The sequence below is a fragment of the Xiphophorus maculatus genome, chromosome 18 (genome assembly GCF_002775205.1).
Source record: "Xiphophorus maculatus strain JP 163 A chromosome 18, X_maculatus-5.0-male, whole genome shotgun sequence".
NCBI classification, from domain to species: Eukaryota; Metazoa; Chordata; class Actinopteri; order Cyprinodontiformes; family Poeciliidae; genus Xiphophorus; species Xiphophorus maculatus.
The window spans coordinates 21,487,640-21,513,413 of NC_036460.1; the positions used below are offsets into that span (position 1 = coordinate 21,487,640).

Consider the following 25,774-nt stretch of genomic DNA (forward strand, 5'->3'; position numbering starts at 1 on the left):
TTTTTTTATTTCCAGCACAGCCCTTCACTCCTAGACTGCAGTTTTTATTTGTGGTTCCTGTAGCTTCTAAAATGGGAGGCAGGTCTCAAAGTTATCAGGCTGCTCTCTGGTGGAGCCAACTCCCAAGCTTTATCTGTGAGCCAGACACCCTGTCTGTTTTTAAGACTGAGGCTCAAACTATGTTTTAGCTAAGTTTGGGTTGTCTTAGCTTAGGACCAATTTTCACTTTTCAGTTTGATTTTTCCAGTTTGTTCTCCATTAACAGTTGAGACTATTTTTGTTTTAATTGTAGCTTCAGGTCCCATACTTTTGTTCCATGTATTTTCCTGCCTGTTTAGTTTTAAACTGGATAAGGCAAATTGCTGCTATTGAGTTTTTTTTCCTATTAAAGGAGAGTTTAGTTTGGCTCCACAGTCACCCTGTGTTTTCTCAGGATGAAAGTGCAAATCGGAGTAAAGATTGGATGCGATTGGCTGGTTTCTCATTTTTTGTAAAAGCTGCTGACTGCGCTGCATTAAAACTGGATCAAATTTGCATTCGACATAACTTTATAGTATTGTGGAAATTAACTGGATTAAACTTGAGATTATGTCTGTTATGAACTAGGATAGTATACAGAGTTGGATTGAGTTTAACTGAATTACATTTTAGAGCAGAGTGTTGTTCTCTACAGGACCAACCCAACACTGTACAGTTCTAGGTTTTGAGCAAAATTCTGTAGTTATGGTAAAACTGAGCCCTTCACCATAATTACATATTTGTGACAGTTATAAAAACTTAAGTCTGACTGTTTTAACTATCAATAAAAAAAATGCAGTTGTGGCCTTAACTCAGACAGCAGCAGAAATGACTAAATTAGAATAAAAATTTAAGTAGATGAATATTTAGTGTGTACACAAATGCTGCTGTTGTAGCTCTTTACTGTGTAACATCTGGTGCAACAGGAGCTCCTAAATAGTTGGAACGTTTTCTTATATCTCCTATATACATTATATTGAACAGACATATATAGGGCTTGGCGACTTGCACTGTTTATAACACACTTCATGCACTGTATTTCACTAAAGAGTAAATGCAAAAGGACAATTAATTAAAAGATGAAAGTATGACATTGTATAATTCTTGGGAAAAACATTAATAATACCAGTAACACCAAGTGAAACTTTATTGCTAGATTTTCATTTAAAATGTGCCACTCTGGTCCATTTTATTTATTTATTTAAACAGCTAAAACTTTGGTAAACTAGAAAACTTGTTCTATATATTGTGAAAGCACATGATAAATTAAAATAAATTACTTTCTGTTTGGAGAAAGCGATCCCCTTAGACTCTTTTGCCAAAAAAAAAATTTAAAAATGCAAATTTATAGAGGCTAGTGCTTTCACGGCATAAATATGCATGGGAGGTCAGCACCTTCCTTCATCATCTGCTGTAAAAATCAAAGTCAAAGTTCAAGAGATGCATTGCCTAAATTTAGTTCAGCATGCTGCAGAGCTGTGTTGCTTTTATCTTAGTCCCCTGCTTCAGCTGTCATCTTCAGTATGCAGCACTGGATGTCTTCACCGGGGCCTCACTCACTTTTCAAGTCTTTCTTCAATCGGCTCATGAAAGACGACTCCTGCAATAAAAAAAAAAAGAATTTAGGCAGACAGGAATTATTTTACCTCAAGGACAAAAGTTTATGTTAAGACTGGGTTTTAGATAAGTAGACACCCACTGCCCAGTTCAAATAGTGCATGATGGTTCAGTATTGAAAACCCTTGATTCAGGGCCTTGCAAAAGTTCCTGTTTTATTTTTTGCATTTCGTAATATTACAACCACAGAGTTCAGCTTTGTACCTCCAAAGTTATTTGGAGAAAATTCGACTTTGTGTTCAAAATGTTTTAAAAATCAAAACTTGAAAAGTGTGGTGTCCCCCCTGATTCAAGACTTTGTTGCCATGTTTGCCTGAGGTTATGGCTGCAGGTTTTGGGGGATATTTTTCTACCAGGTTTGCACAACAGGAGATAAAAAAAACAACACCTAATTCTTTCCAAAATGACTAGGTCTTAGTCAAATTTAATGAGGAGAATCTGTGAACAAACCCATGAGAAACAAGAAGCCTTCAGGGATATTAAACATGTTGTACTTTGTGGTCCGTCACATAACATCCAAACAAAATACATAAATGGTTCTTTAAATCCTTCTGCAAGAAACAAAGTTTCAGAGCCAGGTTGTTAGTGAAGAGTAAATTTATAAAATACATCAAAGTTCAAATACGTCAAAGAAGTTATGATTTCAGCTCTTCAACAGAAAAAATCATGACTACAGGGGAAAAAAAAGAGAAGATTAAATACGTAACATTTTCACCAGTTTGTTTTCACCAATGACAAGATTAAATTTAAAGTTTTTATATCGTATCTGAGCTCAAACATTTCTTATTTCTGTCTTTCATGTAAGAGCTCTGAAAAATTTTATGCTTGCTTTCAAAGTGAAAGATTTAGATTTGCCAGGAAACTCAATTATATGGGATTATGGGAGCAAATTGATCTCTTAAAGCTGAAATGACAAATCAAACATGGGGAAAGTGCAGCACATTCCTGATTATAAATGTTTTCAGAGCGCTCACTGCACTCACTAAAACACACAAAACACAACTAAGAATTCATTTGATTTTATTTTACCCACTTGCTACGGACCATAATTTGTCTCAAAGCCTACTGACATATTTTCAATTTTTTCTTCTTCTCTGCCTCATTGAACAAAAGAGACCTTTATGTTTGCATGTGACGAGAGCCTGTGTTTGAGCCTGTGTTTGTGTGTGTGAATGTTTGAGTGACTTCATCTTGGTACAGAGGAAAACAGACTCTTTACATTATAGTTTCCCAATCAAATCCTCATGCACTGATCTAATCTGTCAGCACATGTAAGCTTTGATTTCTGCTGGTGTGTGTGAAGACTTAAGGTTTTTCACAGCGTTTTGTATGCCATCAGGGAAAAGTAGGAAAATACTTTTGGTGTTTTTTTTTTAAAATTATGTTGGCACTATGCAATCTTCCTTTTATACACCATAACAAGTGGGCATGCTTTATTGTCAGAACTAGGAATTATAATTCAAGTTGTAAAGTAATTATGTGTGTTTAATGCTAATGAACTTTGTAATCATGTATAATTTAAAAATCTTAAAAATGCTCGTAAACTCTTATCTTAATCACGACCTTGACCTTGTGTTGTCAATGTTCTGTGTGTGTTTAGACTAGTTGAGCGATGGCAGATTTCACAAGAGTAAGAGAGACATTTTATTGTTTTATTGGATGTAAACAGTAACAGTTTTTGTTCATTTATTCTTGTGTTACTGTAGCATCGAGACTATAACTTGGATGCCCTCGAACAACATAAACACAATGATTCTGACTGCTACAAAACTTGAAACATATAAAAGCGTAGTTTGGGATGTCATGTGTTTCGGCAAATAGATGTCTCTGAATGTTTCACACTGGGACTTTAAAGCAACCATTTAGGGAATAAAAAATGTTCTTATTTGTTTTCTGGCAAAGAATGGGGGAAAAAGATTAGTTTCATTGCTTGGGTTTGTATTAAGTATTGCCTGGCTGGAGGACAGGGAGAGTTGGATGTTTATGAGTTTTTTTTTTATATCCCATGTAAAAATCATCCCTACTGTTTAATGCGTATCCACTAATCTTTGAATTTTGCTGGACTGGGTGAAATCTAGAACAAACGCATCTCAGGAAAAAGCAGTCAGTGTCCTGACCGTTTTAGAAAAATGTCAATAATTTGGGGTTCATTGTGACTGGCAACAGTATCACAGTGTCTCTCACATTGCTTTCTCTATGTAGCCAAACTGAACTAAATAAGGGGTGTAAAGCAAAAAAAAAAAAAAGACAAATCCTACCTCTGTCATTGAGTCTTCAAGCTGCTTCAGCTCCTCATAATGGTCTCGAGAGTCTCTCAAAGGCTGAACCATGATTTCTTCAATCTGAGGGAATAGCTGGTCAAAATACACATGTAGAGTAAACAACAAATTAAAAAAAAACAAAGAGTGCTGTATTAGCAATTCACATTTGTCCAATACCTTCATGGCTGTCTCAAACATGGGGATGAGGACAAACTTGATGAATCCAATCTGAGCTGTGGGTTTGGTAACTTTGTCTCTGTCCATGAAGGGAGCTACTGGAAGACCCTCAGACTTCTCCCTGTCACTCTTAAAACCAAAGAGGTCACTGCATTAGTATATTGTCATGTTAAGATTAGATCATTCTGGTCAAAGGAAATTCACCTGCATGAAGTATTCCTCCAGTAAACAGTCCACCCACGGCTCAGCAACCTCAGTTGGCCTCACTTCGTTGGAAATATCGCAGCACTTGATCAACACCTTCTGCAACTAAAATAACAAACACAAGCCTGTTCAAACTCAAATTCAACATGTCCAAGAGCTGAGGACTAAAACAAGTGCAGCTGTGAAAATAATCTGTTTTGCTTGTATTTCTCGTTTAAATTTCTCATTCATCAGAAATGCCTTGTTTGTGACTGTGGCCCATTGCAATACATTTCGTCACAAAAGGCCCGATCCATAAGGGTAACAGTAGAGTAACATTAACAGATGGGGATTTTGTTGGTGAAAATGTTTACATACACACATTACGTGGTCCTCGTTGCTAAAATCAAAGTTGTCCAGTTTCTGCTTGAAGCCTTCAAGAATCTCACCATGCCTGGCCATGTCAGTGGCCAGAATAAGGGTGATAATAGCCTGAAAACATGAAAGGAAAGTCGAAATCTTTTTTATTATTATTTAGATTTGAAATCAACATACACTGGCATTCAAAAGTAGTCATAGCTCTTAAATGTTTTCAAATTTTGTCACTTTACAACCACAGGCTTGATTGAATTGGGACCAACCTGAAGTAGAGCATAAGTCTGAAGTGAAAGAAAAGGCATACAAGGTTTACAGAATTGGTATGTACTCTATATTTAGCTTATTTTACCTTGGCACAACACAATACATGTTGTACCAAAGTGTGCTAATGTGCTCGTCATGGATTGTCCATGATGGACTCCATGTTCAAGCATAAGGGTGTCCAAATGTGCTCTAGGCACCAGGACATCCTTGGCTGCATTTCGTTGATAGACTTTGTTGTCGTCTCATCTGATCTGCGGCTTCATGTCTCGGACACTTGGGTGAAGAAAGGGGCAAAGCTGTCCACTGATCACTTCGGTGGTGAGTTGACTTCAATGATGGGAGAGGATGCCCAGAGGTTGGAGTAAACACAAGCATGCAGCATGTATCCTTATAGATTTATTTTGGCTAACTTTTTTGTTGCCAAATACTGGGTTTGTCAGAGAACCCATCATCATGCCACAAAAGTCTATAAGAGTTAAGATAAGTTTCTTTTTTCATGAGTCTAGACAGAAATAAGTACGAACATCTTTGCTGATTCCTTGTGAAATCAGAATCAGAACGATACATAGATGTGACAGCAGTGCAAAAGATTCAAGACAAACTCAACATGACCAACATCTCACCTGTCGAATCTTTTTAAATGCCTCTGGATCAACATTTGCAAAGATGTTGCACTCAGGAAGCGAAAGGATCTGAAAGGCCACAGCACAATGATGGTTCTCCAGCGGGGAGATGTCGTTGTAGCGCACTGCCAGCTCTGTGCGAGCGTTGATTTGGTATCTGATAAATGGATGACATAGTAGAATGGATCTGAGATGGTTGGATAGTAAGTTCTCATGAAGTTTTTCTGATAAGGTTCTCACCTGCATGAAACTCAGACAAACGTATCAACATGATTTGCTCAGTGGGAATGTTTTAATACCTGAATTCTCTCCAGGCTGAACTAGTTTCACAGCTCATCAACAACAATGTTGTGCAGAGTATATCAAAACATAACGAGGGTCAGTGGGCTTCTCCAGTGCTGCATATGTCAACAGTACTACAGACATAGGACTGAGTCTTACGTGTTGTTGTAGCCAGGGTGGTCCAAGTCATGACACACTGCTGTTGTCATTAAAATTCCCAGATCTGTGAGGGTCAGCTTCCCCTGCAGGATAACGGATGATGAAACAAGCCTGTTGCCTGGAAATTCACTGGAAATACTGTTTTTAATTAAATAATCTTACATCTGGCTTTAGTAAATAAGATTGAGATGTATTCAGTGCTTCATGCCTCTTTAATTTTTTATATGTTTTGCCACAATAAAACAACAAGCTTCAATTTTGCATGCATCATACTTTGTTAAAGTTCAAGATGTATGAATAATTTTGAAAGGCCCAGAACAAATATCTACCATACCTGCAGGTTGCAAAGGTGAATCATGCCGTACATCATCTGACTAACACAGAAGCAGTGACGAAAGTTGTGGAAAGGATTGTTGCGATAGTTTTCCTGTATTGCCAGCTAAAAAATAAAGAACACTCACTGTTTTGGTATTACGGGATATTAAATTAATCTGTGTTTCTAACAGAAATACGTAGCTTAACGTGCATCTGCTTTATTTACCAGCCAGCGTTTGAGTGTGATGGGGTTCATGTTAAATTCCTTCACCAATCCCAAGTCATGGTACATAAACTCCAGACAACTCAACATCTGTCACCACAAATAGAGAAAGAAAAAAAAACATCAGCCTTCCTTCTTGGAGGTGAGAGGGATAACATTAAACTGTAATGATGGAAATCACCAAACCTCATTATGTTCCCAGTGCCAAACATCAAACGTTGGCTTCTTCAGTGCCTCAATGGTCTCCTGAGAAAGTGTGTACTGAATGTGGCAGATAAACGAACACGGTCAGAAAATCCACACACACCTTTTGTGAACTTCAAAGGCTGCATTGTGGAGAAAATACCTTTGGGTAAGTGGGGACATCTCTTCTAGGTGTGACCTTCTTCCCCTCTTCTGAGAAATTGAATTTGCATGAACAGCTTACCCTAAGGTCAGAAGTAGACAAAGTAAATCAATCTTCATTGTTGTTGTTGTTTTAATGTACTCGGTGTGATGCCATGTTTGAAGTCTCACCTACTTCCGCCTCTTGAAGTCATCTCATCTCGAAGTTTCTTCAGATCGTTTTTACATTTTTCGATTTCGACTACTTTCAAACCCTCCACTGAAACAGGACGAATGATAAATTTGAGTTCCCTATTAGAGTTTTGTAGATGCTTCTCTTTTTTGTTGATCACTCACTTTCCACTCTCTTTTCCAACGCTGCCAACCTGTTGGTGACCTCAGACTTCAGCTCACTGATGCAGAAGGCTCTGTCTCAGACAGTTAAGAACAAATGAGAAATCAGCTCTGTTTACAAGTGATTCAGTTTACCTCTGAGGGCTGTCGCGGTTTCAAGAACTTTTTGCAAAATGGCGATGGGAAAGCTTCAGACACAGCAAAAGATGAAGGTGTTACCTGGTGAACTGCTCTGCCACCTGAGACAGCACGCTCTGAAACATGTCCTCCCTGTCTGTGGCATGGATAAAAATCTGATGAGCCACTGAAGACCAGTACAATAATTTCCCATACAATTTTCTTAAATTCTTTACCTCCTGGCTGATCAGTAGATAGCGGGACAACTTTGTATAGAAAACTGTTAAGAAATCAGATGTGAACACCTTAGTTAGATTTCTCTCTCCCTTTTCATATCATCTGTCACTTTGAAGTTCATTTAGTTCTCCTAAAGAGCTGTTGAATCCATCAAAGGATGCAACCACATCTTAAAAGGGTGGTATTATGTATTATCTAGGAACATTGTCCTGTCTTATAGCACAATCAAGTAACTATTTTACCTTCAGTTGTCATAAAAATGCTGGATGTATAAAATATGACTTAAAAGAGTTTTGACTTCATAACTTGACACCTTGAAATTGGACCTTTGTCTCTTTAAGAAGGTCCTGCTCTTTCCAGCACTCCACCTCCACATCGTCACAACAATGTTAGTTCATTATCCCATCTACAATTATGGGGAGCGTTGGACAGAGAAGCAGTTCACATGAAAAGCACTGCAGACTTGTAGTTCCACCAGATGTTTGCTAATTGTTGCTGCCGCTAGTCTGGATGAACTGACTGTGGGAGTCAAAAAGTTGATTTTACATAATACCTCCCTTTTTAAGAAAATGGAATGTGAGGAAATTTAAACAAAGCTGTTATATTTCTACAGTATGTCTGGTAAGTTACTTAGGAGAATTGGTGGGCATTGTGGCATCAATAGAGACCATGGCACCTTCTGGATTTACAACCTTAATGGCAGAGTTCCTGTTGAAAGACAATGAGATTTGAAGAAAAATGTGAGTATTATATGCGAGTATTGCATGCAATGCCTCACAAAAATGTTCATCACCCCTTTTGTTTTACATTTTGCCATATTAAAACCACAAACTTCAGTTTGGTATTTCTTACCACTACCAATCTGAATAGTTTGGTGTGCATTTTTTTTTATTCAGCCCCTCTAGTTTATGGTTGTAACATAAAACAATTTGAAAAAGGGTGTGCAAACTTTTGCACATACGAAAAAAAGACAAAATGGTAACATTAACTTGAGAGAAAGCAACAAAGCTCACATTTGTCATTAATCCTCAGTTTTCATCTGTACAGTACGTCAACATTTTGCTACAGAATAGAACAGAATATTTTCTAAATTGTCCCACAGTAGGAAAAAGTTTATATATATGTTTGTATATTTACTTGGTATTTCCTTATTTTGGAATGTGAAACCAAACCAAACAACAAACCTGGGAAGGTTGGATGAGGAACACAGAAGTTCCTTGATGTCACACGGACTACAGTGCCGACTGAAAACTACCTGAAATGTTGTAATTCAACAAAGTCAGATCCAAGGTCAGACAGCAGATGATTTGCACAAAAAGCGTTTATGTTACACAAATTCATAAACATCGAGGTCATACAATTTATTGTGCTTTTTTTAATAACTAAAAAAATCTAAGAAAGTGAAATGAGTTTTGGAATAAGCTAAAGGCAACATTGCTGTGTGGGAACACTTTGACAGAAAACAACAGCGGGAGTGTGAGATTTCCCGGAGCCCTTAAAGATGTCACATGCAAACAAATCAGTCTAGTTTACAAGAGTAAGTCAGCACTTGCAGGCTGTGAAATTGTAGGAATGAACAATGATTTACAGCAAAGATCCAGAAAACTGTAGTTTTCATGGGAGCAGGGGCATTAGCCCCAGCTGTAAGGCAGAAAAACAAAAACACATCGCTGTTCAGATCATGGGCTTGAAGCTCCTGTGGAGACATGTGTCATAGCCAGACCTCCACTTAAAAAACCTTTTACATCACTAGATGAGGAGCGCTTCTGCTTGTTACTATTTTGAACTATGATATGTCAAACCTGAGCCAGAAACTGTATGTTGTAGCTGCTTATAGAAGGCTGAATTGGATTTATTTAAACATTATTTAAGATTTATGTCAAAAACAATTAACATTTAGAGCACTATGTTTTAAAAAAATGTTTTCTGGAGTCTTAAGGATGCAGGAAGAGACCTGTGTGTTGTTGGCAGCACCTTCAAGGCTCACTGACATCCTTCAGTGTCTAATTTTAGATCCTTGTTATGGTTCTTAAATCCTCAGGGATACTGTAATTGCTTTTGAACAGGTAACTTATGATTTAAGTTTTGGTTTATCATAGTTTGTTTTTATGTTTATTTTGCTGTAAACTCCCTTTCCATGTTACTGAGAATTAACTCATTTAATTTGAAATAACTGAGCTACAATTTGCCAAGAAACTCAAAAATAGGACAAAGATGAGAGAAAAAAACCCAAATAGCAATATTTGGAAAATAAATCAAGAACTCTGTTGTTTAATTTTTATTCTGTTTGTGTCAAAGTTATGTCGCTTATGTTAGCTAGTGCTAATAAATAATAATAAAAAGATCTTCTGACATGTAACAGGTTAAAAAATATATAATGACATTTCAAACATACATGAAAAACTATTTAATAGACATATTTTCAAAAATATCTTTTTTTGTTGTTTATAGACATTTATTCTTATTGATTTTGTTTGCATTTGTTCTTGTTATTACATTTGCTGTTCAAGCTTTTTGCCTCTCCCTCTGGTGCTCATTGTCTTTTTGCAGGCATAACAAAATAATAAATCCATAAATAAGCTTGTGAAGTGCAAAGGTTTGAGTAACAAAGTGTTCGTCTTTTCAGTAGTGAAATGATGCTGTTCCTGATGGTGACACTAACCTTTAATGCTCTTTTATGTATTTTTATTCTATGCTCCCTGACGATTTCATTCATACATAATCCAGTCTGTTTATATTTGTGGATCCATTTGATATATAGCATTCATCAAGTTCAATATTTCAAACTCTTCACTTGAACATGCACAGTTAGTCTCACCTTCTGCACCTTCCCTTCAACATCCAGGTAAATGTTTCTGGGAGGGAAAGATGAGGAACTGGACCCCATGGTGCTTTTTTGTCTCTGCTAAACACCTGAAGAGGTTTCGCTTTGGATACCCAATTAACAACCCCGAAGAGTCAAAATCTCTGTTCTGCTTCTTAGGATCTGCTGGAAATAGGTTGATGTTTCGGTATGCTTTGCACAGCAATTCAAGCAATAAATACAAATCTGACAAAAAATAAATAAAAAATCAAGCAATAACAACAAACACTATGTCAACAACTTAACACTTAAATTGTATTTGTAACAACTCGAGAACTTTCAATGAGACAATGGATGTAATAAATTGATAAAACGAAAGTAATAGATACAACGATGAAAGAAATCAGTGCATGTATTGAACTCACGGTGTCAGCGATCCTCCTTCTCCCTCGTGGAGACTGGAAACAAAGTCCCAGGTGCAGAAGAACCGGCTTACTTGCATCTCACATGACAGCGCGTTTAGACACAAACAACCGCATGCCCACTGACATACAGTAAAGAGGAGAAGGAGGCTGTGAGTGATGATGCTGGTGACGCCGGACATGTGAAAGCAGTGAATATAAGTAGCACTTGTTGCCATGGGACTGTCACCATGGAGAATAAAGAGACAATCATCAGGTCTGAAAGAGTAAGAGGGGTTTACCTGAATGGTTTCAGACAAAGCTAAAGATGTTCAACTATGTTTGCAAATGATTTAGCCTTAGCCAGTTCTTCATTGGAAAATACCTCAAGCTTGATCAAGTTTTATGAAAAGTGCATTTGAAAAGAAAAACATCAACCCCCGCCAGCATGGGAGTATTACCAAACAAGTTTCAGTTTGGTAATAGTAAAACCTGTTCCGCTGAGTTGAAATGCCAATTGGTTTTTGGGAATAAAAAAAATCAGCAAGTTAAATAACATCAAAATGGGATAACAGTGGTTAAGACAAGAGACAAAAGATAGCTGTGGCTATCAAATCAAAGTCTGCGTCCATTCAAATCAGTTTGTCTGTCATACAGCTTTTGGTTAGTTGACAGACAAAAAAAAAGGAATTATTTGCTTTTGTATTGTGAAGAAAATGCTAATGTTTTTAATATTCTAATATTTCTGATGATAAAAAAATTGAGAAAATTCAAAATACCTTTATGCTGCAAGTAAGGCTCCATCAGCATGGGAGAAGTCATTTTGGGGAAACAAAATATGCTATTATATTATGGATTACAAAGTAAAAAAATAAAAATAAAAAGGAAAATATATTGTCAGTTAAATAATTTTGCTCCACTCCCTTTTACCATGATTTGAATAAAGTTATAAACATATTTCAAAAAAGTAAAGATTTTAAAATAAAATAGTCTTTCTGCAGGGAATTTCAGATTGACCGACTGGTGTTAACAAGGACATCATCAGTGACGCTCAGACAGGAGCAGGAGGTGAATAATTGGAACTGGGGAACGTAGATCAGCTCCTGTCAACTCAGAGAACACCTTCTCTCCACACACCTGCAGACCCACAAACACACATCCTCTTTGTACTCTGAAGTGATGCATTTCCCCCAGAGTCTAATTACACCCCTACCCAGCTCTCCTGCCACACCAGGGGGAAAGGTGGAACATGACGGGACAGACCGTGTGACCAACGTTCAATAAGTGAGATCACCAGAGATTATAAGAAACTTTCCAAAGCACAACAATGCTAACCCACTTCCACTATCTGACGACGTTTCACGTTGCATGTTGCACACGTGATTATGCCCCACTTTTCTGTGTGTTTTTCTTTCTTTGCTGTCATGTGAGGACACCGTGCTGCATGTGTATTCATGAGTGCGAGCACCAGTGAACAAATGGTGCATCCATTAATACAAAGACAGCAATGAGCAGATCAAACCGAGCGGATCTGATGAGGTTATGCAACCTCGGGACTCACACCTTCAGCGAGGGAAGATCCATTTTGGGATAAAAGCAATCGATTACATTGGGAAGATTTCCATAACAAAACATGTGCAGCTGGACTTCTGAGGAGAACGCATTATCCTGATTATACTAATAGATCGGGCCTGTTTAACTGCATGAATTTTTACACTTCTACTTCACATGTAAATACACCTCATTTCATTTTTGTTTTGGCCCGTTTTGACATTTTATGCTATTTCAATGTTTCTTTAGATACTTGGCAACATAAAGAAGGGGCAAATAAATCATAGAGTTGCTTAACTGTTCCTCTTATGCATGGATAGAGCTGTCATGTTGGGGCAACACCAGACAAAACTCAAGAATGAAAAATGAAGAAACTAAAGACAGAAGAAAGAACATCTGTAAAAAGCCCCTTAAGGACATACTAATGAACTGAGTTTGGCAAGACCTGTTGAGCAATAATATAATAACAAATATGAACGAAACCCAAAATTCAAACATCCAAGGATCTCTACCTCAAAGGACATACTTGCATAGTGTAACACTTGTAGTTTTGCAGATAACAGATTCTTCCACTTGAGCTTTGGTTCTTGCAGCTCTTCTGGAGTTACAGGCCTCTGAGAAGATCGCTCTCCTTTATGCTAGGTGGATGAAAATATCCTGGCAGGCTTTATTCATGCTGTTGGTTTCCTAATGCTCTCTAACAAACTTTTGAAGCTTTTATTGAAGAGGTGGATTCGTGAAATTCAATTACACCCACTGTGAAACATTTAGTGATTGGTTCAGGGGCATTGAATGCAACGTTAGATTTTTGTAATACATTTGAAGCATGTGTCATTTTACTTCTACATTACAATTAGTGCTTCGCATTAGCCCATCCATTATCTATACTCGCTAGTCCCTTGGTTGTGGAGGTTGTGGAGGAGCTGGTGCCTGTCTCAAGAGGGAGAATGTGGAATAGTTAAAGGAGTATGAGAGCTTTTGCATGGCACTGTTATTTTTACACCAATCAAGGGGCTTGCTGTGTGGGTTTTACATCTCACCGCCCAAGGCAACACAAACAAGCAAGTGTTGTGAGCCTTGAAAAAATAAGTTATCTGTCAGTTACACCTCAAAGTTGCATTGAGTCACTCTATGTGTTGCTGTAGGAGTCAGCATGAAACAACACTTTGTTCAACTACATGACCTGCTTGGGAAAATCATGATAAATCTTCCTGATATTGAGCTTTTAATAGCACCGTTGGTAAATAATTCAGTTTAATAATACTGAAGTTTGTATCTGTTTTCCAATTCAAAATCACATTTACTCAACTTCATCTCAATTGAGTATCATACACAAAATCGAGAATCTTTAAAATGCAACCTGAGATTTATGAGACCTGGACTATTTCATATTGAGACAGATGTGAAATGTAGTGTGTAAATTGGTCACGCCTAGAGTAATTTTTTTTTTCTAAAATGAAAGCAGATGCTTTAACACATCTGCATGTTGTTTGGATGGATGGATCACTTTGAAAGCACCAAATATCAAAAGCTTCAAAATTAGCTCCAAAATTCTGGAGCCCTCTAGTGAGTTTTTCTATGAAATGTAAGAAGAGTGCTATTTTCTGTGTTTATTTATTTTACATGTACTTGAACTGGATTTCAAGCCTTTGGAGGCAAGTCAACAAATTTACTTTTCTTGCTAGTGACTATTTTGAGGTGCGACTGGGTTGTTTATTCAGGGCAGAAAAAAATCTGCTGGTGTTACTGCTCACTACTGCTCGACAGGGACTCACATGCACAAGCATGCACACAACAGGACCTGGGGGCCACAGTGCTAAAGACAAAAGCTCAATTTACAACAGAGTTGGTATACAGAACTCCCTCTTAACACAGCTTATACAGACAGAGCTGTGAGGAATTGTCCTCTTGGGGATTCCTACTGTTTTGTCCTTTTTGGTCACATTTATTATTTCAGATCATCAAACAAAAGTTTAAATCGTAGCGTAAATACAAAATAGTGCTATCAAATTATTATTATTTTTGTAGAAAAAAACCCTTACTTTTGATTAAAAAAAGACAAAAACAATAGTTTAAAAATAATACTGACACTACAACAAATCATGTCTCAATCTGAATAAACTTGAAAATCAAAGTCATTGACATCTATTAGGCATAAATTGGACTACCTGCTCAGAGTTTATGTGTTTAGTTGTGCTTCTCTCCTAGATGAAGCCACTAAAGGAGCTCTTTTGCCATTAACTCTTTACTTTTTCTTTAATTAAACAAGCACTTACAAGTTCTGTGGAGCTCATTTATTCTTTCCTTTGTATTTAATTTCTATTTTACTTCTTGTGTACTTTCCTCTGTGCACTGCGCTTTTTTCTCTTGATATTCAAGTTTTTTCTCATTAAGATTTGTATATCCTACTATGTCAAACTCAGTGTCCTCCATATTATCTGTGTTAATTATTCTCTTACAGACTTATTTCCACCACCATTTGTTTTTCCATTTAGGACATCCATATCACAAGTTATACTTTTTTTTGCATATAAATTAGATTTAGAGAACAAAAAAGTTTAAATCACTGAAAAACATAAAGACAGATAAAACCTGCTCAAAATGTCATTTCTTATACCTTTTGGATCAAATGTAAAGGTTGATAAAAAGCAGACAATCCTGTAAGAGTTACTTTTTATGCAGTGTTGCCCAATCAGTTGAAATGTTTTGGTGACACCTAACGGACTGAAGAAGTATTACAACAACATTACAAACCAGGCAAATTATTTTAAACTTTCTCAGGATAACAAAAGAAGGCAAACCAAAGTTTAAGATGTTTTTTAACAAACATGTCATTGTGTCATATGTTTGGTTATTTGAAATAAGTTTCAGAAAATAAAGCAGGAGATTTTAATTGCAGGAGCTGCGGTATTTATTGTCACAAAGTACATAAGAAGATACAACATATAATAATATTCTTTTTATCGTTATGTTATAAAGTGACCTAATGTGGAGAAAAAAAATAGAACGTGTGTTTAATGTCTTGAAAGAAAAATAAACAACACAAAGAGCAAATAATTAAAAAACATAAAACTATTGACTTATATATATTTTGTGTGGATGCCACATTACGGGTGGCACATTTAGTGGCACCCTATTTTGTTCTGCAGATTTTACTCAGATTGTTTTTTAAATTGACCTTCGATATGAGTATACTTATTCAGTGCTAGAAAATATCTTAAGAAGCAATTGTTAACAAAATCACCAGTGCCAACTCAAACAACTGTCCTAAAATAAATCTAACTGGAGCCATTTTTTTTCATTTATACTTGGAGAATCTTGAAGAAAGAAATAGTAGAAAAACACCCCCACTGTTATGTATGGTGGAGGATCTGTGATGGTGTGGGACTGTTTTTCTTCCATAGCCCCTGAGAACTTTACTAGAGTGAATGGAATCACATTTAACATAGAGAAAAATATTAAATAAAAATCTGGAGAACTTAAAATCTATGAAGTGAAAAAGACAGTCCAGGATTCTGGATAATGTGCAAAAAGGACGAGCTAACTAAACCTCTTTCTGTCTCTGATCTATTCACTATTAGATCACTACTAGATATGCTGTTAGATGAGACCAACAGCAGAGATGCCTGAGAAATATGTTGGATTGAAACAATTGTTTTGCAACATAGGATTTATTTCCCTAACTGAATAATTACACTCAGATTAATCATTTGGCTTTATTGAGCTGCTTAAGGTGAGACAAAAATGCAGCAATAAAATTGAAATTCAGTATAAGGCTTTTTATGGATGCCAATAAATATGGCTGGGACTTTGTTTTGTATTTTATTATATATTTTCTAAATCAAAAACTCACAATATGAAAACAAATAGATCTGCATATACCAGAACACTGAACCGTATTTAAGAGAGAATCTTAAAAATGTTTGTGCATAACCATAAAGAAGTGCATCATAAATACCGACACGAGGAAAAAAAAAAGAAGTGAACCCATTTGTTAGCCTAGAACGTGGAACCCAAACTAAACATGCATTTCACATATCTCAGGGTGAAAACTATTTTCCATACGGCTGTCAGTGCTGTGAGGAGTTGAGAGTCTGATCGCTGGGGTCTGCGCACTCTGCCTCCACAGGCAGGTGGCTGACTGGGATGCCCACTGGAGGACGGACCCTCCTCACCGGGCTGAAACTGCGGGGGGACGATCCCGGAGAGTTCGCTGGGGAGCGAGCCGGAGAGCAGACAGGACGTATCAGGGAAGCGGGGAGGGGCTGAGGGAGAGGCTGTGCAAGCGGAGACGGGCTGCGGGGGTACCGGCGGGGAGTGGACCAGATCGGTCGCTCAGTTCTGTTGGTGGTCGGGGGGAGGACTGGAACATAGGTGGCAGGGAGATTAATTTCTGATTGGACAGCAGTGTTGCCAGAGGACTCTTCCAGATGCTCCAGAGTCTCCTAAAATAATAAAAGAAAAAAACATACATAAATGTGTTAACTCAATTTTTGGGGGTTAAATTTTAAATCTTTTGCCTATTCTATTCTATTCTATTCTATTCTATTCTATTCTATTCTATTTAACAGTAAGGGACTGAATACAACCACAAAATAACATTTTCAGATTATTATAAAAAACAAAAACCAGCAGTCTTTTGCCTTCAGCTTAACATTTTGTCACTTTGTGTTTGTTCATCCTGTAAAATCCCAATGTGGTATAATGTGAAAAAAATAAATTAAAATAGTTCAAATAGTTCAGATTAAAACCTTTACTAAACAACTTTAGTCCTAATTTTCTTCTTATTACTCGGTCTGATCCTATTGCTTTTTTAAAAGCAATAAGAGAACATCTGAACAATCTGACAATTAAAATTATTTATGTAACTCTTCTTTTAAGTCAAAAGTTACAAAAAAAACTTGCACATCTCTTAAAAAACAATGAGTAGGAATATGCAGCACTTTATGGGTTATACATTATAAATGTACATTTTTAACTCGACAGGATGTTACCACTGTGCTTGTGGGCATGCTTAGATTTTGCTTTATGCTTTTAGTCAGGTTCAGCCTCTAAGAGAGAAAATATGAAGATGTAGCAATCCTAAATAGAGGTCTTGTAAATAAATGAGTGACTTACATCTTCGTCGAGAACATAAAGAGGCATGGGGCTCCTTCGGCCAAGCGTACTTGGCTTTGGCACCACATCAACTGCAAAAGACAATCCGATTACATGATTTAGGCATAATCAAGAAATGCTGTTATTTGGTACTTTAGTAGTTCTGGTCGTTTCTGTCATTGTGTCCAGGATTGTAGTTTATCATGTACATTTATGATCTGTACTTTTAGTAGTTTAGGTAATTAGGACTTTGACCTCCCTCCTGCATGCCTGCCTGTATTCAGGTCTTCCAAACAAGGCAGCTTCATACTCAACTTGATGAGCTACAAAATGAAGTTGTCTGTCACAGAACTTCAGTTCATACCTTGAGGAGGGTTTGTTGACTTGGCAAACTAGTGATTTGCATTAAGGTGAAACATGTCATGATAAAGTTTTCTTATTTTATACTTTTTGGAACATACTGGAAAGGGAAATGTTGGCAGCATTTTTGGAAATATCCAAGTTAAGGTAAGTGTCTACATTCTAGAGGGGATAAACACAAAGTCATGTTTGTAGCTGCTGACTGAGCTCATTGTGCTGATTGCTAACACAAGTTTAAATTGTAGCTGCTCCTTCACTCTCGCAGTTCAACTTTATCTCTGTTCCTTGTATAAATAAATCATAACCATTCATAGTATCATAGTAACAAGATTTATATTTTGAATTTTGTTGAATTCTGTCTGTAAGTAGAAATGGGTAAAAATCGGTTTTAGGAGGACAAGACTTTACAAACACTGGAGATCGGATACTGGTCACAAATTTTTGATTGACACTCTTCTCATTTTAGATATGCTATTTATTTCTTGAATTTATTTACCAGAATATAAAATACTTATTCAGTTTTAAGATATGTTTGAACAGAGCAGAATATAGCACCAACAACACATACACATTTGCGTATTTACTGTGCAAGCCAATTTAAGAATAACTGGACTTAACTACAACCACTAGATGGCAGCAGAGTACTTCTACTAAGACCTTTGTTATCTGTTAAATACACACCAACAGTAATTAGTGGTATACAGTACATACACCACACTGTGTTGTTAAAGGAGGACTCACTGCTTAAACTAATATAGACTATAGTCTACAAGGAGTTGGGATTACACTGACTTGTTAGTGATGCTTGGATCAAACCTATTCCCAAATCCAGCATAGCACAATTTAAATCTTCCTTACAGCTTAAAAGATGATAAAGTTAAACTGTTTCTCACCATCATGGCCATTTTCACTTTGCTCCATGTAGATAGGAGCTCTTTGGGGAACAGGTCGATGCTTCTTTCTGCAACAAACGCCAAAGAAACATCCACTTATGCTAAAAAAATAACTTCAACTTTCTGATAAACTCACACACAGCAAATATCATGGCTTTTTTTTTCATTTCACAGCTGAGCTACTTGAAATTCTTGTCACATTATTGTTTGCTTTATCAAAGCCTCTCAGAGTAGAAGGAAAAACAGGCTGAGAGGAAAAGTGTTGGAAAAGAAGGGGAGGGAGATAAAAGAACAGCTCCTACTTGGAAGGTTTCCAGCAAGCGCACACTGTCACCAGGGTGATTAGGAGGAATATGCCCCCGGTGGACAGGATGATGTATAACGAGCTCCGTCCTAAACCAGAGTGGTAGACAGAGAAAAGAATAACATAGAAAGAAAGGCATTAATAAAAGTGTAATTAAAGTTCTGCCTTTTAAACATACTGTAATTAAATCCGAAACCTTTCTGGTCAGTTCTTTTGTTGCGTTCCTTTTTGTCTTACTGGGACTCCGCTGACATGACTTGGATGCGGTGGACAACAGAGGAGTCGCTGAGATTTTGTGTGGCGCTGCTATGCATGCAGAGGAAGTGTGGAGCATGTCGGAGGGCCTGTAGCAATCTGCTCATGCATCACATAACAGTACAGCAATAATGAAGTCAGAATTACTGAGGCTCACTGAGGCAAAGCGCTCTCCCCACCTGCCTCCTTTTCCGTCTCCCTCCTCACAAATAACTCTTCATTCATTGGATCAGACGGCCCCCGCCCATCATCTCTCCCAGCCTGGTTTGCAGTTCTGCCCTGGCGCCCCATAACAGCCGCTCTGAGGCGCCGCTCTTACGAACACAGCCGGGATTTGCACTGGTCGTCAACAACATTGTTAGGGAGGCCGGCATGCCTGTGTACTGGCTGCCGTGAGTTGATAATTGCTTTGATGGGCCCCTGAAAATGAACGGTTGGTAAACAAAGTACTGAAAGTCCTGAGACACACTTCATTTTTGCATGGTTTGCTTCTGTAAAGTAAGGTGGTCTTAAGTCTTCCTTTCAGCTTTCTGTATGTTTTACAAAGACTTTCCTTAAACCTCAACTGCTTTTCCACTTAGTCTTGTACGGTATGTTTTCTTTTTTCTTTTTTAATTTAGAGATGATAAAAGGCTTCCAAACTCATGGGATGTTCTACTTACCTAAAAATGTACAACTCTGCAAACCTTTGCTTAAGCTAACTTAAAACATGAAGTCTAAATATCAATGTGTTATTTAGCTCAAAATATTCCTAAATTGGGATCGTCCACAAGTGCTTGTGGTTTTAGCTAGACGTTAATGAGCCAACATTTAGAAAACATCCTTAAAGTAAACATTAATTTATTTCTACAGCCAGTTTGCAAAAAAAAAAATCTCATGAAAGCTCACAGTCATGCAGAACTTGTTCAATTTGCTTTAAAATATAACTTTTGTTATATAGATGTTGCTATAAACCCCTTCAAATTAAGTGATTAATATACTCTTCATAAAAATGAAATAAAAAAACATGCAAAAGCTGCCGCCTCTCTTCCATACATTTATGATATCTGGGATTTTCCATTTTACTGAACCAGGGAGAGTCAAACATTGATTCTGATCAACTTTGTTGTTGTTGGAAGTCATTTGTAAATATAATGCCAAACCAGCAATTAGTCTCTCCTGAGAAATATAAAAATTTGTTAGTATGAGCAACATTGACAGTGTTAAGCTTAAAATGTTTTGTAAAGGTAGACTTATTATCCCTGATATGTGAATGGGCATATTTACATTTACAGGAACAAATACAATGTAAAATGTTTGAGGGATTTCAGCACAAATGTCATCAAGTAGCAATGGTAGTTTCCAAAAGCATATTTTTCATTCATGTAACATTTCAATTTCGTAGTATTTGCTTATGTCTTCTGTCTCACATTTATTCACACACGTTTATTTATGTTGTCAAAATTGGACACAGACTGTAAAGAAAACTAGTCAAAAACCAGTCACAAGTCAGAGGAAAACTTTAAAAGAAGTTGAAAAAGCCTATTAAAAGAACTATTGATCAAGACCAATATGAGAAATTAAAACAAATTGTATATAAATCAATATTCAGTGTTCAATGCAACTGTTCAAAGGTTCTGTACTCAAGCACAATATGTCAGATATTTTCACCTTAAATTTTTTAGAGCTGAAAAAATGTTTTGAGGCAAGATTTTAATGCATTTAGGACAAATTACACAGCTCAACTCAACAGCTTTTGATTGTCCATCATCTCCTTCCTCTTGTGATCTTGTGTTAGTAAAGCTTCTGGCAGAGTAACATGTCACCTACTGTAGACGGTGAGCCGAACTGGGACGCTCTTCATGCTGCCGATGGGGTTCTCTACTGTGCAGGCATAGATGTCGTCATCGGACATCAGGACGCGTGAGATGGTCAACACCTTCTGGTCGTGTGAAAGCAGAAGGCGTGAGTCATTGGTCAGCACCTTCCCTCCTTTTAGCCAACTGTATGTGGGCTTTGTGCCGTTATCGTGGGAGCAGTGGAGGTGGAAATGCTCGCTGTACTCCAGGACGGAAGAAGCCATCATCTGGATGTAAGGTTTTGACACAGGAACTGAGGAGGATAACAGGACCAAAGTACAAGTACAGCACAAAGACGCAGAACATGGTGAAAAAGTTTTATATTTTTGGTCACTTATATAAGTATTTCAAGCCTGTATTTCTTGCAATTTTGATGATTGTGTCTCACGGGGAATGTAAAATATAGTCTATAGTATTGAGATCTACTAATCTATTTCACTGTGTAAAATAAGTGACAAAAAATATTCATTTTTTATGATATTCTGTTTTGAGCTGCACTTGTATAGTGGGTTTGACAGTGAATTTCTTATGATAGGAAACTCACTAACACAGCCCATAGACCCATATTGCAATCACACTGTTTTGACAATGTTATTTTTCATACACACATATGCACATAAATATATTATTTAAAAATAAACAGCATGGTATATTATTTAAAACCAATATGGTGCACAAAGTTAGTCTGAATACCATCCACAGTCAGCTCAATGTAGTGCTCTCCGGTGAATGTGTCGTCTGTGATGGAGATTTCGACCTCGTACGTCCCTTCATCTGATAGCTGCAGGTTGTGGAGCAGCAGGGAGCCATTCTCGAACACCTGGATTCGGTGGCGAAACTCAGGCCTCAGGTTTCCGATGATCTCTGTGCCGATTGACTGAACGACGGTGACAGGCTTTACTTTGTCCTTCTTGACCTGCCACTTGATGACAGGCTTGTCAGCGCTGCTGCTGGAGTAGCTGACCGACAAGAGGGCCTCTCTGCCCACCGTGCCCCTCACCACTTGGGTCTGGCTGGTCACGTTCACGCCAAGCGCCTCACCTGGAGGGCAGAGAGACAGTGGTGAGGTCAAGAACTGATGGAAAAATGTGCAGTTGAGAGAGTATTCAGACCTTGTTCACTTCTTAATTTTTTTTTTTCTACAATAAGTCCACAAAGTCATTCATTTTATTGGCATTTTATGTGACAGGCAATAGCAACATGGTGCTTAATTGTGAAGAGGGGGCTAGTAATTTTTTTTCATTTTACTCATAAAATTCCAAAAAGTGTGATCTGTCTTTGCATTGTACTAAGTTTCATTAAATCAACACTTTGCTGAATCACCTTTATGCTTTTACTGCTGCAGATCTTTTGAGATTTTGTCTCTTATTTATTTAGCGACTGAAAGATTTGGGTTATAAAAGAGCTGAAACTTTTCAGATCGAATGGACATTGTCTTTCATAATAATTTGCTATATGTTGTCGCAGATTCTCAGTGAAATAATATAAAAAATGAACATTGTTGGAACTACACCATTTCATTGCCAATATGGCTGAAATGTTTAGGATAATCATCCTGCAGGAATGTGAGCCTTCAGCTTTTCTTCACAAAATAAATCAGTTTTGCTTCAGGATTGTCCATGATCCTGTGATGCATGACAAGCCTGCCTGTCTCTGCAGAGGAAACGGATCACCACAACACCTTGTGAGCCAAGGATTTCTATTGGTCCTCCAGAGTCACTGTAGACTTCCTGCTTGCTTCTCTGATTAATGTTCTGCCAACCCCCGAGGAAAGTGACAGGCTTTATCTGTCACTTGTTGATGAGTAGCATAAAAACCAGCTGTGAATAGTTGGGGAAATGTTGTGCAGCAATCTGATCAGATTAACTGAGGGAAGATGAGAAATACTAAAACAGAAATGAACACAGAGTTAAACAAGAATTAAACAGGGACTTTTAAAGAAAGTGAAAAACAATTAGAGCCTACCTCGATACAAAATTAGCAGAACTCAAGGAAGATGTAAGAAACTCAGTACAAAGAAACTTTGAAGGGAACATTCCTTTGGTGTAGCTGTTTGTTTTTAATCTGTACAATAGAATAATTTATTTTTCTTAAATATTATCCCTTTCTGTTGCCCCTGTTTGATTTCAGTGTGTCATATTGCATTATAGACCCTGAAGCTGATCTGCAAAGTCCAACATGTAGTCTAAAGATAGCTGCTGATGGTGCATGCCCCCACACTATTTGAAAGAGTCGTTCGCTGTTCAGTTTCTGTGTTGTTATCGACAGAAAATCATCTACATATTTCTTGCCTCGTGGCAAGTTTGGCACACCTACAACGATGAGCAACTGTCATGAACTAATTAGTTGACCTCTCGTATCATGAACAACTTTTTTTCCTTTAAGCTTTTTGGAAGGTGGCCAACGTGAGTGGTGTTAGAAACAAATAATTCAAAAATCAGAGGATGAAAAGGTTATGCAGGGGTGGGGGGAATGCCTTTTAAAAAGATGTGAAACTTTTTAGAAGATCTCTCTTTTTTGATTATAACAACTTCCTCTTCAGTGAGTGAAGTGAAGCGCTCCAGAGACTGACTCAATGACACGCATGCCTGTTTTTATTTGATCCGATACATCTCAATCGCTAATCTGCGTCTCAGAAACTCACTGCTGGAATTTCCCATGACCTCTCAGGGAGAGAGAACAAACCTTGTACTAATTTTGATTTGTGTTCCCCTGTTATTGCCCACCTCCTAGGGGCTTATGGGTCTAAGGCTTTATATTGTAAGTCACATTTTACCTTTACAGTGGAGCCCTGTCTGGGAAACCAAACAAAGCAAAGCCATTATGTTCACAGTGGAGGTAGCTATAACTCAGCCGTAGCTGGACACATGGAGGTCCATGCATTGGCTGCGAGCCTGATGGAGGGCATCCTACTGTTCGGCTCCAGTGATGGAGAGATCAGCCTGTGAGAGAGGGAGAGTCTGCGACGCTCTTTTACAGAGAAGCAGTTAGCAGGGCATCGCCTCATTGCTGTGGTAACCGTTTGGTCCCCTTGACAAGAGTTGCCAAGGCAATAACACAAAGGGCATGATTGTTGCAATGAGTTTCCTCCCTTGAAAAGAGCGAGCGAGCGAGAGAGAAAGAGAGAAAGAGAGAGAGGCTTACAGAGAGAAATTCTTTGTCACTGGTGAAGCTAGAGATAGACACAGGATCCAGTGATTCTAACCAAATGTGGCCTGCTTGGGTACATTGGGCCCATGGTACTGTTGTAAAATTTATTTTTCTCGGTTAGTCGTCTGGAACGAGCATTTAAAAATATTAACTGTTCTTAATCATCACTCTTGACCTTGTATTGTCCTCTTCATATACTCTCTTAATGGCCTCTTCAAGTTCCCTTTGGGCACAAAGTGGGAACTCAGCAAACCCATTCAGAGACAAAGCGCACGAACACAAAAGGCAAAATCTCGTAGACTCATTTAACCTCTCACTTATTTCCATTTGAAGAATGATGTCAGGGATTAAAAAAAAGAAGTTAACACCCTTCATGTTTTCCAGGTGACAACTGTTTCAAATGTTCTGTTAGTTTGGTTAACTTTCTTGATTGGACAGCAAATATCGGCACCTACCCGTGAAGAGGACAAGGAGGAGGTAGAGGCCGAAGAGCGTCAACAGTGGAGGAATGTCCCTGAAGTTGCTGAATTTGGAGGAGGGCTTCCTCTTTACCTTCATCTTGTGTCCTGGGCAGAGTGTTTCTCCCGCTCAGTGAGCATGGTTTATCCACCCCGGGCACGTCTCTGCGGCACAGCACTCTCTCCACTGCCTGCCTGCCTGCGACGCTGGCCTCTGCCTGGTCACACTGAGCCCCACTCTCCCCACAGCACCCCACTCACAGCCAACAACAGCCAACTGTGTGTGCGTGTGTATGTGTGTGTTCATGTGACACAGAGACAGTGTGGTTGGAGTAGATCAGCCCTTCTTTTCTTCCTAACTTTGATCTTTAAAAGTAGGGGATGAAAGGAAAACGTGTTTTAAACAGGCCTTATTGTGTTTGTTCGCTTTTGAAGCCTCGTAATCTACAAACAGAATTAAATGTTAATGTTTTTGCTTTGTGACTAGTTTAAATAAATCAGTAACTCTTAAAGAAACACGCAAAGTGCCTTTTTTGGCTGCTTTTGTCTCACTGTTCTATGCTTATTCACAGTTTAAAGCACATTGTATGTAAACATGCAGTTAACCAAAGAAAGTAAATCTATGAAGGCTATTTCCTGTTCCACCCTTTGACCAGGTACATCAGTGGTATATTACAGTGCCTCGCTAATGTCCTTCTTCTACACCTTGAACATTTCAACATTTTGTCAGACTTCAATCATAAACATTGATATATTTTACCATAATTTCTTTCTTTTTGCTGTAGTCTATACAAGAGGCTCAGCAAAACGCTACGTGGTGTGCAAAACGAAAAGAGCACATAACCCTGAACACGGCGTCCCCTCTGTGAGACATGGTAGTGGCAGCATCATCCTGTGAGAAAAATATTGATTAGCACGGACAAGGAAGAAAGATTGAAGGATGGAGCTAACTACAGGCCAATTCTGAAGAAAACCTGTTAGAGGCAGTAACAGACTTGATACTGGGGCAAAGGTCAGCCTTTGTCCACCAGGATTATGAATCTGACCAGTACGATGGAATGGTTTGGATGAAATCATATTCATGTGTTAAAAGGCCTAAATCCATAGTTTGAAATTTACAGCTGCTCTCCAT

The 25,774-nt window shown here is 37.9% G+C and overlaps 2 protein-coding genes across 3 annotated transcripts; both read right to left on the bottom strand.

The window, feature by feature from the left end:
- Nucleotides 1-1,233: 1,233 nt before the first annotated feature.
- Nucleotides 1,234-10,854, bottom strand: pde9a (phosphodiesterase 9A). The gene is made up of 19 exons (XM_005801082.2): nucleotides 10,761-10,854; nucleotides 10,351-10,521; nucleotides 8,717-8,787; nucleotides 8,163-8,240; nucleotides 7,532-7,575; nucleotides 7,398-7,452; nucleotides 7,182-7,252; nucleotides 7,017-7,104; nucleotides 6,847-6,928; nucleotides 6,687-6,761; nucleotides 6,504-6,590; nucleotides 6,297-6,401; nucleotides 5,963-6,045; nucleotides 5,522-5,678; nucleotides 4,635-4,748; nucleotides 4,278-4,382; nucleotides 4,074-4,202; nucleotides 3,894-3,989; nucleotides 1,234-1,618 (listed from the first exon to the last, which is right to left on the bottom strand). The coding sequence occupies exons 2-19, from the start codon at nucleotides 10,417-10,419 to the stop codon at nucleotides 1,571-1,573; spliced, it is 1,557 nt and encodes a 518-aa protein (XP_005801139.1). The 5' UTR covers nucleotides 10,420-10,521; nucleotides 10,761-10,854; the 3' UTR covers nucleotides 1,234-1,570.
- Nucleotides 10,855-15,186: 4,332 nt separating this feature from the next.
- LOC102228111 (hepatocyte cell adhesion molecule-like) lies at nucleotides 15,187-24,879 on the bottom strand. Of its 2 annotated transcripts, none has more exons than XM_005801052.3 (7): nucleotides 24,640-24,879; nucleotides 21,728-22,075; nucleotides 21,006-21,287; nucleotides 18,940-19,030; nucleotides 18,638-18,705; nucleotides 17,406-17,476; nucleotides 15,187-16,732 (listed from the first exon to the last, which is right to left on the bottom strand). In XM_005801052.3, exons 1-7 carry the CDS (start codon nucleotides 24,740-24,742, stop codon nucleotides 16,358-16,360), a joined length of 1,338 nt encoding a protein of 445 aa, XP_005801109.1. In that variant the 5' UTR covers nucleotides 24,743-24,879; the 3' UTR covers nucleotides 15,187-16,357. The 2 variants fall into 2 exon arrangements, with proteins under 2 accessions (XP_005801109.1, XP_023206533.1); XM_023350765.1 differs by having other exon boundaries at nucleotides 18,940-19,036.
- Nucleotides 24,880-25,774: the final 895 nt, after the last annotated feature.